Genomic DNA, 17,701 nt, shown 5'->3' with positions numbered 1-17,701 from the left:
ATTTTCCCCCCTTGGTTACATGATTCATGTTCTTTCCCACCCCTCCTTCCTTCCCCCCCCTCCCCCTCCTGGAACCAACAAGAAATTCTACCAGGTTTTACCTGTATCCGTGTTCAAAACCCATTTACATATTATTAACATTTGCAATAGAGTGATCAATTAAAATCCACATCCCAATCATATACCCATTGAAACATGTGATCAATCAAATGTTTTCACGAAATGGTTCTTAATCCAGATACATACTTTAATAACAATTCACATATGCCAATCAATTACAATTCCCTTCAGGAAGCTATCCCACTCTTATAATTGTTCCCCTGATGAATCTGAGGTATTTCTGCTTTAAGCTGTGTGCCTGTGGGCAGGCATAAGTGTATGGTCTCCATTGGCCTCATTCTTTGGGATTTGGTGAGCCAAGCTCTTTCTGGGCAAAGTGTCTAGCAGGTGGAGCACGCCTTTTCTTCTGTTTTCTTCTGCTTCCAGTTTTTCTGTAACAAATGTCATACTCTGATTTAGGAGGAGAGTAATCCAGTACTGTGTCATAGTGCCCATAACTGAGCCAGCTTAGCCAAATACTTTTCCTGCTCGAGTCCTCTGGAGCCAAAGAATGAAGGCTTGTAGATACAGTGGGATTCCCCAGGCTGCCTCCTAAGGTTAAATGAATGTTGACATTGAGAACATCCCCCAGGGCCAGCATTTCTGGGTATCCACCCCAGGTTTTATCCTGTGCTGCTTTGGAAAGGAAGGTCTCTGCATCACCCTCAATGAGGAACGTGAAGAAGTCAAGGTTGCCTCTCATGCAGTTGACAGCCCTTTCCCGAAGGTCCTGGTACATATTCTGGTGCCCATAAACTGCCTGGCTGACAGCTCTGTAAAGGCAGTTGCCATCAGGAATAATCTGGAAACGACACTTCTTCATCTGTCGCAGGTAGATGTCCTGTTTCTCTTTTTCTATCAGTCTGTCATGTGTGCTTGAAATCATTGTAATGGTGGCCATTTCTGCTCAGGGGCTGAGAACTCCTCTTCAGGATGGAAGAATGAATGAATGAATGGCTTGCTCCTAGTGCTGGATTCACTGCTCCTAACCCTGGAAACTTGTTCTCCAAAGTCTGCTGCTTGCTGGAGGATTGCCACTCCAAGGTCTGCTGCTCCAAGAAGATTCCCACCTTGTAGCACTCTGTTAGAGTAACCAGTATATAGCTCAAGCCAGGAGTTGTAGAGGGGGAATATAATGTCTCCCTCTTCTTCAGTTTTGAGAAGTTTATTTTTAATGGAAAAAGAATTCTGAGTTCAAAAATCATTTGTTCCTCTCTGGAAGAGGGGAAAGGAAAGCCAGCTATCCACTCACCCAAGTTCCCTCCAAGAGGCAAGTCAAGATGATGACTCAAGTTGAAGGAGACTCCTGAGGCTGCCTTCCTTCTTGAAGCCAAACTCCTCTTGAAGCTGATCTCCCTAGCCCCAGAAATTCAGGCCTTTTATAGTGGCTTCATGTCCCTCCCCTCTTCAGAAGGGCCAATCACAGTTTCCGAATTGCCCAGCACTGCCCAGGGGGGGAGGGAGTTTCTGTGGGATCCACTTCTCACCTTCTGGAGGTGTGAATTCTCATCAAAAGGGTTCACAGTTTCCTGGCTGGTTGAGATTCTGAGGGTGTGAATTCTCTATTTGTGGTTTGTGAGCTCTTCCATCTAGTTTGAACTTGTGTTGATTTAGTCAGAAAGTTGGACAAAGGAGAGTTAACCCTGTGTTCACAACCTAGTGAGGTACTAAGTAGAGGTACTTAAGTTATTGTTAACCAAAGTGTTAAATCCAGCTAGACTGGAGGGAGTTTATACTTTCACAAGTGTAAACTCAGAACATACAAAGAATTCAAAGAATTTCCTTTCACATGATTCAAGGCAGAGTTAACACTTCTACCACCTGTGAACCCTTGGGGACTTCCTCTGCTTGCTTTCCTATTCCTGTCCTGGAAGCCTGCTCTCCAAGAACTGCTCTTTACTCCAGGACTTACTTAAAAATGGATTCAAGGTCCCTGGTCAGACGGTGTAATTCAATCCAAAAATGTGCTCAACTAGTCAAGACACCAGAACCAAAATGGGGTCTTTCTCTAGTCTCCAGTAAGTAGTACTGTTATCTGACAATTTTGAAAGGAAAGAAACATCTTCTCATCACTGGATCCTGAATAAATACAAGGCATCATATGATGCAGAATTATTAAGAACATAGAAATGTCCATGAGTCCCTACCTTGTCTAATTGTCTACAAAATTTCCTAGCTTAGTATCAACCCTCTATATTGATATTTTTAAACAGAAAATAGATTTTTTGTTGGCCATCTGATTTGTCAGTCATAGTAAAATGTCTGGAGACTTTTAAAGGTTGACCCATTCACCTCCCCAAAAAACCTTCTAGCTCAGAGTACTTGACTCCTTGTCACTCACCCAATAGCCCACTTTGTCTGTTATCATTAGAAATGAGGCTTTCAGTGAGGACAGGAAGCATTGTTGCTACCCCTTTCTTCTCCCATAATAATGGTGGTAACATTTTGGAAAATGGGGCAGGGAGCACTACATTATTTTTAGTCTGCCTATAAACACTCACATGACTGTTGGAATTCTCCAATGACCAAAGAACAAGCATATTACTGAATCATATCAACATTGACATTCTTCCTTTAAATGAAACCCAGAAGAGGGCAGCTATATGACTCAGTGATGTTAGAGCTAGGCCCAGAGACAGGAGGTCTTGGGTTCAAATGTGGCACCAGATATTCCCTAGCTGTGTGACCCTGGGCAAATCAATTAACCCTCATACTAGCTTAGCAGTTACTACATTGAAAGAATGTAGTACAAAGGGTGAATCAAAATTTCTTTGTCTATCCATCAGTAACTTTTTTTTAATCAACCAAATTTAATCTGAAATCTGAATCTAATTTAAACTGAAACCCTACTTAACTTCTACTTAATACTAAGTAAGGGAGTTCCTACAGACATTGCCCCCCTGGGCAGTGCTAGGCAATTTGGAAGCTGTGACTGGCTCCTGTGAAGAAGGGAAGAGACAGGAGGTGACTATAAAAAGTCCTGAAAGTCTTCGGCTGGAGGTCTTCAGCTTGAATCTTTGACTTGAAGCTTAGGCTGTTGACCTGCCTCTTGGAGATGACTTTGGACTTGGGACCTCAGCTTCAACTTGGAACCTTGGCTCTTGAACTATTTCTTGGCTGAGTGAGTAGTGACCTTCCTTTCCTTGCTTCTGGAGAGATTAGTTCCTTAGAGGCCTTTCCCACCTTGGAGGCATGGGTGGAACACTGGGTCCTCTAGTAGAGGGTTAACAAGCCATGCCAGGCTAAGCTGAGCACCGGAGCAATATTTAGTGTGATAGACTAGACATCTTCTCTACCCTCTTTTTGCATTTCTCTACTTTCACTCTTTCTACCTCTTTGTAAATAAAAGCTATTAAAAATAATTTTGACTTGAGCTATAATATTTTAAATGGACAACCACCATATTATTTTAGACTTCTCATATAATTAGTCAAACCCCAAAATTTAATTCCTTACAGTAGGACATGGAACATAGCATTTCATAGTGCAAAAGAATTAGACTTACAACCAAGAATAACATATCCAGCAAAGAAGAGCATCATTATAACAGACTAAAAAATGGATATTCAATGAACTAAAGGAATTTCAACTGTTCCTGAGGGAAAACTGAGAACTCGGCTGAAAATTTGATCTAAAGGAAACATACAAAGGTAATAAATGACGAATCATAAGCAACCCAAAAAGTCAAATTATATGATTCTGGTATGGAACAATGTCATCTATGGACCCTGGGAATGGCATCATTGTTTGGCTATTTAGAAGGAGAGTATATGGATAGAATACTTGAAGTTGAGGTAAATGGAATGGAATGAGCCTGAAAGATAATGGAATAGGCCAGCAGGAGGTAGGAATGGAATGGCTATCTCATATGGAGGAGAAATAAGTAGAGGAACTTCCATGAAGAAGGGAAGGAGGGGGTGGAGGACTGGTAGTACTAGAACTCTACTCTTATCAGAACTGGGATAAAGAGAGAACAACATACACAGTTAGAAGGGTAAAATTTTTCTTAATGTATACAGAAAGAGGAGAGAAGGGGAATGAGGTAAGACAAGGACTGGGAGGGGAATACATATCAAGAGGTGGTAGGGTAAGATGAGGGGATAGAAAGGTACTCTTAGGACAAAATAGAGGAAGGATTTTTAGACATGAACTTATATCAAAAAGTTGAAATGCATTGTTGTGGGGATGAGGAAGGAATTTTTTTTAAGGTGGATAAAATAATTAAAAGGTAAAGAGGGAGGGACCTTTTGGAAAAGTGGGCAAATTCAGAACCCAGAGGGCAAAGGGAGACGATAATGGAGGATTCTTGGGAAGGGATATGAATTGGGGAAGTACTGGTCAAAGGAAATTGGACATGTAAGGAGGGAAACAGTGGAAAGTAAGGAAGAGAGTGACAAGCAGTGAGGAGAAACAGAGTAGATGGAAATGAATAACTAGTAATTATGACATTGAGTGTAAATGAATTCACTCATGGGAAGAATATGGATAGCAGAAAGGGTGAAAAACCAGGACCTGACAATGTGTTGTTTACCAAAAAAAAAAACCACTGAAAATCACAGACACACATAGAGTGAAGTTGGGGAGCTGAAGCAGAATATACGATGCCTCAGCTTATCCAGAAAAGACAAGGGTGGCAGTCATGATCTCTGACAGAGTTGGGGCTAAAATGGATATAATTGGAAGGGATGAACAGGGTAACTATATTATATTGGGGGGAGTACTATGGATAATGGAGCATTAGTGAACAATGTGGAGTTTGTGGTTTTGCACATAATTTTTTTGAATGCATTTGTTTAGTTAACTGTTTTATGTTGGTTGGTGGTAGTTATTAAGTATATAGCTAAAAAAAATAAAAACAGAAGACAAAAGAAAATCATAGCTGAATGGAAAGATGGTTCTGGAGCCCCTGGGTTCAAATTTGGCCTCAGACACTTCCTAGCTGTGTGATCCTGGGTGAGTCACTTAAGCATGATTGCCTAGTCCTTGCTGTTCTTCTGTCTCAGAAGTGACACTAAGAGTTTTTTTAAATGGTGAAAAGTAAAACAAGATTACAGACAGCTTGAGGAGAGATCTAATTAAGCTTCATCATGTGAAAAATGGCACTAGAGAAAACAGACAAGAAGGGCAATTGGCTCAGAAAGAACAAGGCCGATTCACAACATGAAAACTGTTAAAACTCAAACACGCATAAAGAGGAAGTCCAAGGAGGGGTTTGCGTTCACCTTGTGTTACTCCTCATCGGCCACTGCATGGCCCTCCTTTACTGAGTCTAGCTCCTGGAGGAGAGCTGGGGAAAGGAAGGAGGATGGGGAGGGAAGGGATTGGACCGAGGAGGTAGGAGGTACGGACAGTCACTGCTGGTTGGGGATAACAGAAGGCCTGCCTTCCCTGAAGTTGCTAGGTAACAGGTGTAAACAGCAGAAACTGTGGGATCATGGCTTCTAACTACAGTGCTAATCAGGTAACTTTCCTTCTGGCCTCCCTTTCTTTTCACAGTCCCATATGATTTGGGCCCCCCTCCAAGGTCTTACTATACCCTTAAAGACAGACAAAGAGATGGAACCCCAAGTGTGTGGACACCCTGTCCCATGGAACATCTAGCGCTCAGTGGGTGTTGGGTGGCAAAAAAAAAAAAAAGTGCCTCTCCAGAGGCTGAGCATGTAGGATTAGGATTACATCGTAAACAGCCAAGGTACTCTCTGTAGTTTAGGGGAGCGGAGTTCAGAGACTTGGGTTCTAGTCCCAGCTACACTACTTTACTAGCTTTAATCCTGGAGACATCACTTAATAGTTTTATGCCGGTTTTCTCCGGTGCAAAATGAAGAAATTAGGTTTTCTCATCTCTAAATTTCTAAAATTGTATGCCTGGGATCTCTGGGCTCCAGAGAAGCTTTTTTGCCTGAGGGTGGAATCTGAAGCGCTGTGTTTTCTGGGCACAGGTACTATGGCCAAATCAACCAACAAATATTTACAAAGTGCCTGACTGCTAGGTGTTATACTAAATGCTAGGGACATCATTACAAATTCAAAAGTGAGATTGTTCATGCCCTCAAAAATCTTCTGTTTTTCCCTAGTATAACAATAGTTTTAAACCAAGATATCTTCAGAACTGGTGCTTGGCCAAAGAAGCCACAAAGGTACTTCTTCCTTTACTCTTCCCCCAAATTTCTTCTCTAGTGTATGACTTTGTATACCTCTCCTCATCCACTTCTTCATTCCCTTTCCCAAGGGTTCCTTCACCCCTCTCCCTTAGGTCTTTTCTAGTTCTTCTGCTCCTTTAGTTCTTGTGAATCTTTCTAACAAATTTTAAGGCCTTTACTTCCAGTTTCCATTTCTTTGACTATCATACTCTCTTGCCTTTCCTCTAGCTCCCTGAAGCCCATGAAGGCTATACTCAGATCATTGCTAATGATCGTGGTCACCTGCTACCTTCTGTTCCCCGTTCCAAGGTAAGATACCTTATTCCTGAAGAAGACAGACCACAGGATAGAGATATAATAATACTGAGCTGTGTCCTTCCACCTTCCCCAACTCACTACCTTGAGGACTAGAGCTTTATCTAAATTACACAGTAAAACGAATACCCCCCCAATTCCTCACTCAGTTACTCCAAGCAAAGAATATAAGTATAATATGGAGACACCCAAGTGATCTCTGTGGAACTTAAGGGCTAACAAAAGCAGAGAATCACTAAAGATTAGTATGGGTATTTATGAAGATACTGATTTAGGATGTAGGGGAGAGTTCTCACTAATATGTTGAACCTAATCACCCCAAATTTAAACAAGGGAGGCAGGAACTAGTGATCGATAGATTGTGTGTGTATGTGTATATGCTCAAATTGTATAGAGGGTAAGAAATTACATGTCCAACCTAGGATGAAACTAAGCATTTTTTTTCTTTAAAAATTTAACTTAATTTTTTCAATTAATAAGCCTTTCTCTCCATCCCACTTCATGGGGAAAAATGAAGAACAAAATCCTTGCCACAGACACATTGTCAAGAAAAATAAATTCTTACATTGGCTATGTCAAAAAATGTCTCACTCTGCATTGGGTCCATTATCTGTCAGGAGGTAGATAGCATTTCATCACCGGTCCTTTTCTAGTGCTAAGAGATAAAGGAGCTAGTGTGGGAGATAGGGGGTCCCCGAGTGTAGGCCACAAGAAACGGCTAACCTTGTCCCTTTCTTTGCAGACCAGCCCGTGGGGCACTTTTATGAGTACCTGGCAAATGCCTCTGCAGATACCGCCAGCTCGGGTGACCTTGACTACCCGTTCTGCTACCGCTGCCAACAGACTCATCAGCTGGGTGCAGAAAAACCCTGATTTGCTCGAAGCCTCCAATGGACTTCGTCCGGACATTCAGGGCCATGTACTAAAAGCCAAATTCTTGACCCATTCTTTTTTGCCATCAGAATGAGTGTTTGAGATGTGCCTTAGGCCCAGTAGGGGGAGCAATCAGAACACTCTGCTTCATCCTGTCCTGGTGCTGCCCATCTATTGCCCAGTTCTGAATTCAATTCAGTAAAGCTTTCACTATGCTCTGGGCACTGGGGTATCAGTACAAGGCTGAATTCCTGCCTTCAAGCTTAGCTTAGTAGGGGAGATGAGCCCCTTATGTGCACAATAACTGTAATATACAAAGTAGAATGAGATAAATGTCTGAGAAAGGGGACTATAAGCCACAGTAGGGAGCAATCCTCTGAGAAAAGCAAGTTTCCCATAGCAGTGAGCTGGGTGGGTATGGAAGAACAGATATTTTGGTAGATTTCAGGCACTTGAAGAAGTCCAATTTGACTTGTGTTGGGTATATGAAAAGGCATAATGTGAGAAAAGACTAAAAAAGATAAATTTTGGTTGTGGACACTGAACACCAAAATAATAAGCAGTTTGGCTTTATTCCATTGGGCAGTCACTAAAGATTTTTGAGAAAGGCAAGCTTAACAAACCTTTGTATTGGAAATATTAATCTGGCAGTCACATGCACATTTGAGTAAGGAAAGACAAGAAATAGGAAAGGAGGCTATTGCAAGAGGTTCTAAGGTCCCAAAATAGACTGTGAAAATGAAAGAGATTTTGTAGAAGCAAAATCTAACCTTATAAGACCTGAGTCCTGATTCTGCCACTTAATAGTTCTGTAATGTTTTAAATGAGGTCCAAAAATAGAGTACAGAGATCATGGAAATTTAAGATGCGAGGGATATATGGAAACAGAAAAATCAAACCTTTGAAGACCTAAGTCCAAGTCCTGGTTCTGCCACCTACTAGCTTGCTAACCTTGGGAAGGCTACCCAGTTTCTCTGGACCTCAGTTTTCCCCATGTAAAATGAAGGGGTTGGACTAAATGATGAACCCATTCAGATCTTAATATTGGTTCTTGGCCAAGGTGAGTAGATGAATGGTCTTACTGTTCATTCAAATATGAAAGACAGGGGGACAGCTAGGTGGCTCAGTGGATTGAGAGCCAGGACTAGAGCCAGGAGCTCCTAGGTTCAAATCTGACTTCAGACACTTCCTAGTTATGTGACCCTGGGCAAGTCACTTGACCCCCATTGCCTGGTTTTTTTAAAATATGGAAAAGTAATAAACTTGACAATTTAGGTGATTTTAATAATGCATATTTCTAATTGATGTCAGTACTTTAAAGGAGAAATGTCCAGCAAATAGTCATCAATATGGGCCTGAAGATCAGAAGAGCAGAGGGGAGGTCAAAATAGTGATATAAAACCTATAGTAGGGGTTGTTCTGATCTCAAGGGAGGAGGGTGGATTATAAGGGATTATAATTGGCTAGAGGATGTCTGATGTCACGTTGTTGTTGTCCCACAGCCCCACGTTCCAGCACCACTTAGAAAGAGTGAGAAGATAAAGATCCCAAGGAAGACTCCTCCTCCAAAGGCTGTACAAGAGATTCCACAATCCCCTCAAGGCTCAAATTCTCCACCCTCAAGAGGCCTTCCCGCTGCTGCTTCCCCAGCCCCACTTCCACTCCAAAATCAAATCCACTCGAGAAGTAACTCTTGTTCCAGTTCTTCAAAAAATTCTCCCAATAGTCCCATGAGTCCAGAGGCCTGTCCTAGTTATTGTATTGAGCCTGTGGGCCAGGAAATCCAAGACAGAAATATGGAAAGTGATGAACTCCAACAGTAGATAAGTGCACTGTAGCTCCATTAAGTCTCAAGGGAATAATGGAGTAAACCTAATTCTACTTCAGAAGTGTCAAACAAGTTTATATAGGGTATGGATAAGGGAAAGTTTTAAAAATAAATATGAAATTTTCTTCTAAACTGGGTCTTCCTATCCTCTATATGCCATTCTTAATACAGGTGGGAAGGAAAGGGTCACAAGCATAGGATTCTAGCTTTAACTGGGCCAGGCTAGGAAAGTCTGAGATTCCAGAGGAAGAAACAATCTGAGTTGCTCAAGAACTAAAAACAAAATGAAACAAAAAGCAAAGTTCAGGATCAACTCATTTAACCTTACTGACCTTGGATAGAGTTCTGAGGGCTAAGAGGCAATTTTTAGAGTTCAACATGTGGCTTAGGTCAATAAAGTAATAATACCATAAAAGTATTCATGATGTACCTTTATAACCAAACCTTGGGGGAAGGTATTAAAAAAGAACACTTTTTCTGTTCTTGTAGAACTTACAATCTAAGAGTGTAGATAGGAGACATAAAGGAAAATGACAGTAATACTCAAGACAGTTAAATAATGTGAATTCTGACTGGAAAATGGTAAGCAAAAAAGGATACACAGAATAACAAAGGAAAAATTACTACTTTGCTTCCAGTAAAATACTGCAATGAATCTATAATCTCAATGTGGGTATACTCTCTCAAAATAAATTACAACCCAGCTCATCTTTGCTTTCTCTTGATATCAAGATGCTATCAGTAGTGTACATGGATTACTCATTGGTAAGTCCTTTCATTCACTCTACAGCCAGCCTATCTTCCTAGTTTCTTTGTAGAAATCTCAATCAAATGAAAAGTTAAAAATCTAGAAGAGCTGAGGTCCTTAAGCTAGAGGAAAAGATAAAGTGCCTATCTCTATTCTGCAATGATAGTTTGCCCAATGAGTAAAATATAGTATCTCCTCAGGCCCTGGATAGAACAGTTCAGGACTTTCAGGGGCAGACACCCAAAAAAGTTAAGTAAAACTCAGAGGGAACTCTACTGATATTGCCTCAGACATATGACTTAATCATCTTTTATTAAGCTACATGCCAGGAGCTAGGCCAGTGTTGGTGAAGAAATGGCACACATGCCAGAGGGAGCTGCTCCTTTCCCCCTCTCCCTTGTGCCTGAGGACAATTTCCACATGCCCCGCCCCTCCACCCAGCAGCCCTCCCTCCCTCTGCTGTCTAGGTGATGGGTGTGTGTGTGTGTGTGTGTGTGTGTGTGTGTGTGTGTGTGTGTGTGTGTGTGTAGAGGTGGAGGAGCTTACAGGTAATCTGAAATTGCAGTTTGGCACTCAGTTTCTAAATGGCTTGCCAATGCTGAGCTAGGCTGATGTAATCGATTTCATCTATATGTTCTCTTTGGCCAGTAGCTCCAATCTCCTTTGACGTGGTATCAAAAACAATTATTTCTAAAGCATACCCATGAGTAGTCAGTGGTCATTGAAAAAGGCCACCTCATAATTCAGGGAACTGAAGAGATCAAAGAAAAGAGAAAGGACTTATTTGTGTAAAAATACTTATAGCAGCTCTTTTTGTGATGGCAAAAAATTGGAAACGGAGGGAATGCTCATCAATTGGGGAATGGCTGGACTAGTTAGGGTATATTTGTGATATGCTACTTTCGGGCATGATGAGTAAGATGGTTTCAGAAAAACCTGGGAACAAAAGAAAGGCATTTCCTTGATCACATGGTTCGATGGGGATATGATTAGGGATGTAGATACTAAACGAACACTCTATTGCAAATATCAATAATATAGAAATAGGTCTTGATCAATGACACATGTAAAACCCAGGAGAATTGCTCATTGGCTATGAGATGGGGAGAAAGGAAAGGAAGGAAAGAACATGAATCATGTGACCATGGAAAAATATTCCAAATTAATTAATTAAATTTAAAAATTGATCATAAAAAGTAAAAAAATAAAATCAGAAAAAATGAAGGGCTGGATGGCCAATTCAACAACAACAACAACAGAAAAAAAAACTTGGGAAGACATATGAAATGATACAAAGAAAATCAGAACATTATATACAGTAACAGCAATATTATAGGGATGATTAACTGTAAAAGACACAGCTACTCTGATCAAGCCAATTTCAAATGACCCATGGTGAAAAATGTATCCAACTCCAGAGAACTGATGAACAATGAACACAGACTGAACCATAGCTTTTTTTCATTTTTTTTTCTTTTTTTAATGGTTTCTTTTGCAACATGGCTAATATGGAAATATTTTGCTTCATTTCTCACATATATAACTGATATCAAATCACTTGTCTTCTCAAGATAGGGGAAAGGGCGGGAGGGAGGAAGAGAATTTAGAACTCAAAATTTCTGAAAAAAAGATTGTTAAAAATTCTTTTACATGTAATCAGAAAATAATGAAAATTTTAAAATATTCAAAATAGAGAAATGGGGCTATAGGAAAGCCTGACTTTATATATAAAGAAGTTGAAAATTTTCCCCATTTAATTATAATTCTCCATCTAAATTTTTAGTCTCTCTTCTCCCAAAATATTGTATTTTATGCCCTTAGCTCTCCACTTCCCTCAGGTCCCAACTCATTTCCCTGGACCTTGTTTTCATAACAAAAATATGAGAGAGACCATAGTCTTTAACAGAGTTTGGAGACCTGTAGCAAATTAGGACTCTTTTCCCTCCTGCTTCAATCCTTGGAGCTACCTGCTACATGAGGCTTAATATCATGCTGTATTTTTTTTTTTCATTTAATGTGAAAAACTTCACAGAATAAATGCTTTCCTGGCTAGAGGGTAAAAACAGTTGGCATCTCCCCAGCTCTCATTCTTTATCTCTAGATAAAGGAGATTTTTCAAAGAGACATGGTGGATGATTTTAATTTAACTACAGAAAAAGATGTCACATGAATCCTGATTGGAAAATATGAAATTAAGAGGTTTTTCTCTAAGTGCCAGGAAAAGAAAGAACTCCTGATGTGCTGACCAAGAATCTTCTGAATCCTTCCCTTGGGCCAGGAAAGTGGTCTGCCCTCTCTCCACAGAGCATCTTCGACCTCCAGGGAGTCAACTTACCCTCCTTCCTTCTCTCCCTACACCCACCCAGACAGGCTGGTTCCCTTTTCTCTTGAAGTGTGGGTGGTTTAGGACTCTGGGCCATTTCCAATGGGCAGCCTTGTCCTTTAAGCCAGCAACCCACGGCCACTGGCACTTGAAGCCTTTCTCCCCAACCCAAAGGCAGAGGCCACAGTGCTGGCATTGTTTTTACTGTTTCAGGATAGGGCAGTCAACAGCTGACCCTTAGCACAAATCAAAACCCAATGTGGAGAGAGGCTTCGGAGGCCCGAGGAAAGAGGGCAAACCCAGAGCAAGAAAAGTAGTTGGATGAAGTAGGAGGGCATGGAGAGGAGAAGAGGAAGAGTTTCTTATCATGCAGCTTTCTCTAGGGAGGAAAGTATTGGAAACTCTCCCACAGCTCCAATACTCATGACCCAGACTTTTAAGGAGTTCTTCAAACATAATGAGATCTAAGCAAAACAGAAAGGTTCTGCCCTGCCTGGCCAGAAGAAAGGGGTGGCCAAAGGAAACAGAGAAGGCAAACTCAATCCTTCATTGGAGGGGATGGAAGATATGTCTTCCCTTCACATGGCTGCTAGTCCAATAGAGGATAACACAGTGAGAATCAAGACAACTACTCCAGACTGGTAGAGCTGAGGAATCTTCAGGCCTATCCCTAGGTCCCACGTCTATAAAGAAAGACAAAAAAAGAGACCAAGGAATTAGAAGGGTTAACGAAATCAAAATTTTGAAAATTGGTCACAAAATCAGAACATCAGCAATAACTTCTCTAACAAATACTGGTCAAGCTGGGCAAACAGAAGCCAAATAGAAACCTTAGGTTGTTATCTAGGTCCTGACCATATCATAAACCCAGACCCATAGCACAGCTCTCATCCCCTAGAATGACTATGGAAACCTGCCTACTCTTTAGCAAGCTCACCCTCAAAAACTCAAGAGCAGCCTTAAAGATTAGTTCAAAGCTGAATTACTTCCTCATCACACTCATATGAAGCACTCATCTGTATGACAACATAGATTGGTGATTGAGAGGCCCCAGGGTTTATGAATAGGGTTTTCCCCAAGGTAGTTAGGCACAGTCTTCACTAAATGATTGAGGGATCATTCAATTGAGAAAAGCTCAGAGAAAGGAGCCAAGACGGGCAGAAAGACTGCATCCACATGGATGTACTTAGGCAGCAAAGGAAAATCCTGGTCCAACCTCACAGCTTAGCCCTGAGAAAAGCAAAAATGAGAGCAGATTTTTAAAGCTTTAAGAAAAGCCCTTAGGCTCCTGACCTCTTTCTAAAGGTTTCCACAAGCAAGGAACAAGGACAAAAACTGAGCCTCAGGCTTTCTTCAGTTCTCACATATTAGAACCAAAGGAGGAAATCTGCAAGCCCTGGCCTCCAGGCTGTGTACAGAGAAGACTGATCAGCTGAGTTTTATTAGAAAGCTGAACCAGTAGGGGAAAATGTCATTAGCAGAAATGGTCTCCCTAAGGGAAGTGGAAATCATTTCAAATCAAGATGAGCAGAGCTGCAGGAGTGGCTAATGGGCACAACCTGACAACAGGTTTTTTAGTCTCCCACTTCTCTGATTCTACTGAACTCCCCCTCTGGGCTGACTGAAATTTTTTCACAAAATGTCTGTCTTTAGGGTTCTATTGTGGTAGTTTCCTGAGGACAAACCAGGGCAATACCAGTCTTACAGAGAACAAGTAATCAGTAATATACAGTAAGGAACAATGGGGATTCTGTTTGTCTTAGGACAAAAAGAAGAAAGAGACTACAGATTTCAACAGAGAATAAAAACTAATAGGTGAACAAACTACTTGAGAAGACAGAAAAAATGATCCACTCAGAAGCTAAGCTTCAGTGTCTCCCTAAGCAAGGCTGAAGGCAATAGTTCTAAACAACATAGGGTAACTGGTGACTATTTCCAAGGCATCATATGGTTCTATACAAGTCCTGTGTTAAAATCTTAAGTGTCTAGTGCAGCCCAGACACCAGCATTCAAGGCCAGGCTTTTCCTATTAAAGAAAGGTAATGTGACATAGCAGAAACAATACTGGATTTAGTCAGAAGACCTAGCTCAGGAAGCAGCTAGGTAACTCAGTGGATTGAGAGCCAGGTCTAGAGAAGGGAGGTCCTAGGTTCAAATCTGGCCTCAGACATTTCCCAGCTATGTGACCTTGGGCAAGTAACTTAACCCCCATTGCCTAGCCCTTACTACTCTTCTGCCCTAGAACCAATATACAGTATTGATTCTAAGATGGAAGGTAAGGGTAAAAAAAAAAAAAAAAAAGAAGAAGAAGAAGAAAAAGAAGACCTAGCTCATATCTCAGGCCCTATGTATTAGTTATGTGACCTCATTTAAACTCTACATATCATTTACTCATCTGAAGAAGATAAGATGAATTCTAAGGCCACTTTTAAAGCAGACAGCATCTTGCTTCCCCTCCTCTACAGACTCTCAAAACAACCAAACTTAGGGGTAGCTGGGTAGCTCAGTGGATTGAGAGCCAGGCCTAGAGACGGGAGGTCCTAGGTTCAAATCTGGCCTCAGACACTTCCCAGCTGTGTGACCCTGGGCAAGTCACTTGACCCCCATTGCCTACCCTTACCACTCTTCTGCCTTGGAGTCAATACACAGTATTGACTCCAAGACGGAAGGTAAGGGTTTAAAAAAAAAACAAAAAACAACCAAACTTACCAAATGTCGGATTCCATTCCAGGTGTGGTACATAAGTGGGGAAACAAGAGCAAACTTGGCTGTGTGGATCAGAGCTGGTCCTAGGCTCAAGGACTTTAAAAGCTCCATGTGAGATTCAAAATTCCCAGGGAGCAACAAAGCTGCCAATCCAAAAAGGGATACTCCTGGGAAGAAAGTAAAGCAATCCATCATTTCTTGTCAGGTACACCCAATATAACTTGACTTTGATTCATCAAACATTTATTACGGAATATAACTATTTCATCTCTACTTCTCAGAGTTTGGATCTTCCTTCAAGACTCACCTTAGGTGTCAGTTTCTCTAGGAAGCCTCTCATCTTCCCCTCCTCACTCAAACTATTAGTGCGCTTTCCCACCTTAAATAACCTTTACTTATCTGTAGACAAGTTATATCTTCCCAGAGGAATTTAAATCTCTCAAAGGGGAAATCTATCTTTTTTTGCCTTTGTATTCAAAAAATGTATGTGTATGCCTAGCACAGAATAAATACTTAAGAAATGTATGTTGATATAAAGTCTGTCTCTTAAGAGGGTCTACATTTGCTTTATAACCCACATGAGAAAAGAAATTAGGTTTATTACCCTGAGTAAATATACAAAGTTCAGTGCTTAACTATTCTTTATACCTACTAAGGACATGAGAAAATGACTAGAATCAAGGCAGGAAAGGGCCGAGTCAGACACAGACTTTCTTACAGAAGAGTTGTGACATACTAGTATGAAAATTGAATCTTTTATTTGGAAATGTTTAAGAATGCCCAGCTGTTTGGGTTCAACCTTCCTGGAAAAAAAAATTAGATAGAATGACCTCTAAATGTAGTGTCTAGCCCTTAATTCTCTTAACTTTTGCATTTCATGGGAGTCTGGGGGAAGTGTGAATAGAAACAAAGCAGACAGATGTCTCTAGGGAAGAGGATTCAATAAATAGGTAAAAAAAAATAATAATAAAGATTAGACCTGTGATTTCAGTGGCATAGAGAACTCCTGGTTGAGGAAACTCCCTCTCCTAATACAGGTTGGCAGTTTCTGTGCAACCTTTTTTTTTTTTTGGGGGGGGGAGGGCTATTTTTTTCCTGATTGTTTACAAAAACAATTTTTTACATTCATTTTCTGACATTTTGCAATCCCAATTCTCTTCCTCCCTTCTTCCCCTTCCACCTCCCTGTGGTGGCAAGCAATATATATTATACATGTGCTATCATGCAATACATACTTCCATATTTGTCATGTCGTGAAAGAAGACATATATTATTCAGTACCAATTGTAATCCTAGAGGATTTAGAGCACTGAGAAATTAGGTGACTCCTGCAGGGTCACATAAACAGTATATTTCAGGGACAGGAGTTGAATTCAGGTCTTTCTGGTTCCAAGGCTAGCTCTCTAAGCCAGTATACCACAATGCTTCTTGAAAATTTTCAAGAAAAATAAATCGGCTGTACTTTGAAAAAAAGGTTTTTAAAACTACAATTAGATAGGGGATGCTTACCATCTTCAGGAGGAGGGGGAGGGAAGGAAGGAAGGGAAGGAGACAATTTGGATTTTATAATTTCAGAAAACACATACTGAAAATTGTTATTACATGTAACTGGGAAAATGAAAACAAAATTTTTTTAATGGAAGGAGAATTATAACATTCAAATATTCACTTTAGTTAAGGCAAGGAATTTGGTCCAGGAATTCCACCTAGATATCAACCTCCGTTGGCCTTGGCTTTTCACTCAGCTGCTTGGCCAGCTTTGCCCTAATTATGTTTACTTAAAAGCATGGCAAAAAACTATATCAACAAAGGTAAATTAAAGTACATTTGAAAAATCAATTGTGTCTTGCAAGGACCTTCAGAAAATCTATAAGAACTTAGCCACAGAACAGTCCAGTGAACCCATTCAGACCATATGAGCCATTTGGCCTTAAATGAAATAGTCTGATTGCGCCTTTGCAGAGGCAGGCTGAAGTCTGAGATGGCTGCATGAGTTTATGCCAGAGACCACCAGCCAGGATACAAGAGCACTTCCCTCACAAGAATTCCCTATGAGCAATACTTCCTTTTAAAATCATATCAGCTTTTCAATGACATTATGAAAGGTTTATGTTTTTTTCAATAAAAAATGAATAGTAGGTATCCTATAACCTGTCCTTGATGCACTGATGGTTTTAAACAGTCATATAAGCAGTATTAACATTTGATACAGATATACATATAGACATAAAACATATACATAAAAGCATCAATTTATCTTTTTTGGTTCCTTTTTTTAAAAACCTTACCGTCTGTCTTAGAATCGATACTAAGTAATGGTTCAAAGGTAGAAGAGCAGTAAGGGCTAGGCAATGGGGGTTAAGTGATTTGCCCACCAGAGTCACACAGCTGGGAAGTACCTTAAGCCAGATTTGAACTGAGAACCTCCCATCTCTAGGGGATGGCTCTATAACTGAGCCATCTAGCTGTTCCTTGAGTTCCTTTTAAATGCCCAAGATTCAAAGGCAAGTCAATTATTTACTTTTGACATAAGAAAGTCACATGAGTTATTGAAGCCAGGTAAGTGCCCAAGCTCTGATGCAGAAGGATCAAACTATTATCTTCTCCCTGTTCTACATATGTAAGTTCTAACCCTTACCTTCTGTCTTAGAGCCAATACTGTGTATTGG

General features: G+C 40.6%; 2 protein-coding genes across 2 annotated transcripts in view; one reads left to right on the top strand and one right to left on the bottom strand.

Moving 5' to 3' along the window:
• The first annotated feature begins 5,533 nt into the window (after positions 1 to 5,533).
• On the top strand, positions 5,534 to 9,250 carry CFAP126 (cilia and flagella associated protein 126). The gene is made up of 5 exons (XM_044675852.1): positions 5,534 to 5,560; positions 6,174 to 6,236; positions 6,468 to 6,548; positions 7,297 to 7,473; positions 8,930 to 9,250. The coding sequence occupies exons 1-5, from the start codon at positions 5,534 to 5,536 to the stop codon at positions 9,248 to 9,250; spliced, it is 669 nt and encodes a 222-aa protein (XP_044531787.1).
• A 2,599-nt stretch (positions 9,251 to 11,849) lies between these two features.
• SDHC (succinate dehydrogenase complex subunit C) overlaps positions 11,850 to 17,701 on the bottom strand; it is a 38,819-nt gene continuing 32,967 nt past the window's right edge. The window contains exons 5-6 of the mRNA XM_044671985.1: positions 15,036 to 15,199; positions 11,850 to 13,009 (exon numbers count right to left, since the gene is read on the bottom strand). Coding sequence (XP_044527920.1) covers positions 12,905 to 13,009; positions 15,036 to 15,199 — 269 coding nt within the window. The 3' untranslated portion in view covers positions 11,850 to 12,904. The remainder of the gene's footprint in view (positions 13,010 to 15,035; positions 15,200 to 17,701) is intronic.

The sequence above is a fragment of the Gracilinanus agilis genome, chromosome 4 (genome assembly GCF_016433145.1).
Source record: "Gracilinanus agilis isolate LMUSP501 chromosome 4, AgileGrace, whole genome shotgun sequence".
Taxonomy (NCBI): Eukaryota; Metazoa; Chordata; class Mammalia; order Didelphimorphia; family Didelphidae; genus Gracilinanus; species Gracilinanus agilis.
Note: the sequence above shows the minus strand (reverse complement) of the source record. Positions and strands in the feature narration are given on the sequence as shown.

Excerpts from the sequence above, each read along its gene's own strand:
- CFAP126 (XM_044675852.1), top strand. The coding sequence starts at position 5,534 with ATGGCTTCTAACTACAGTGCTAATCAG. Across the intron at positions 6,549-7,296 it reads CTTCTGTTCCCCGTTCCAAG|ACCAGCCCGTGGGGCACTTT; the intron begins GTAAGATACCTT and ends CTTTCTTTGCAG. Across the intron at positions 7,474-8,929 it reads GTCCGGACATTCAGGGCCAT|CCCCACGTTCCAGCACCACT; the intron begins GTACTAAAAGCC and ends GTTGTCCCACAG.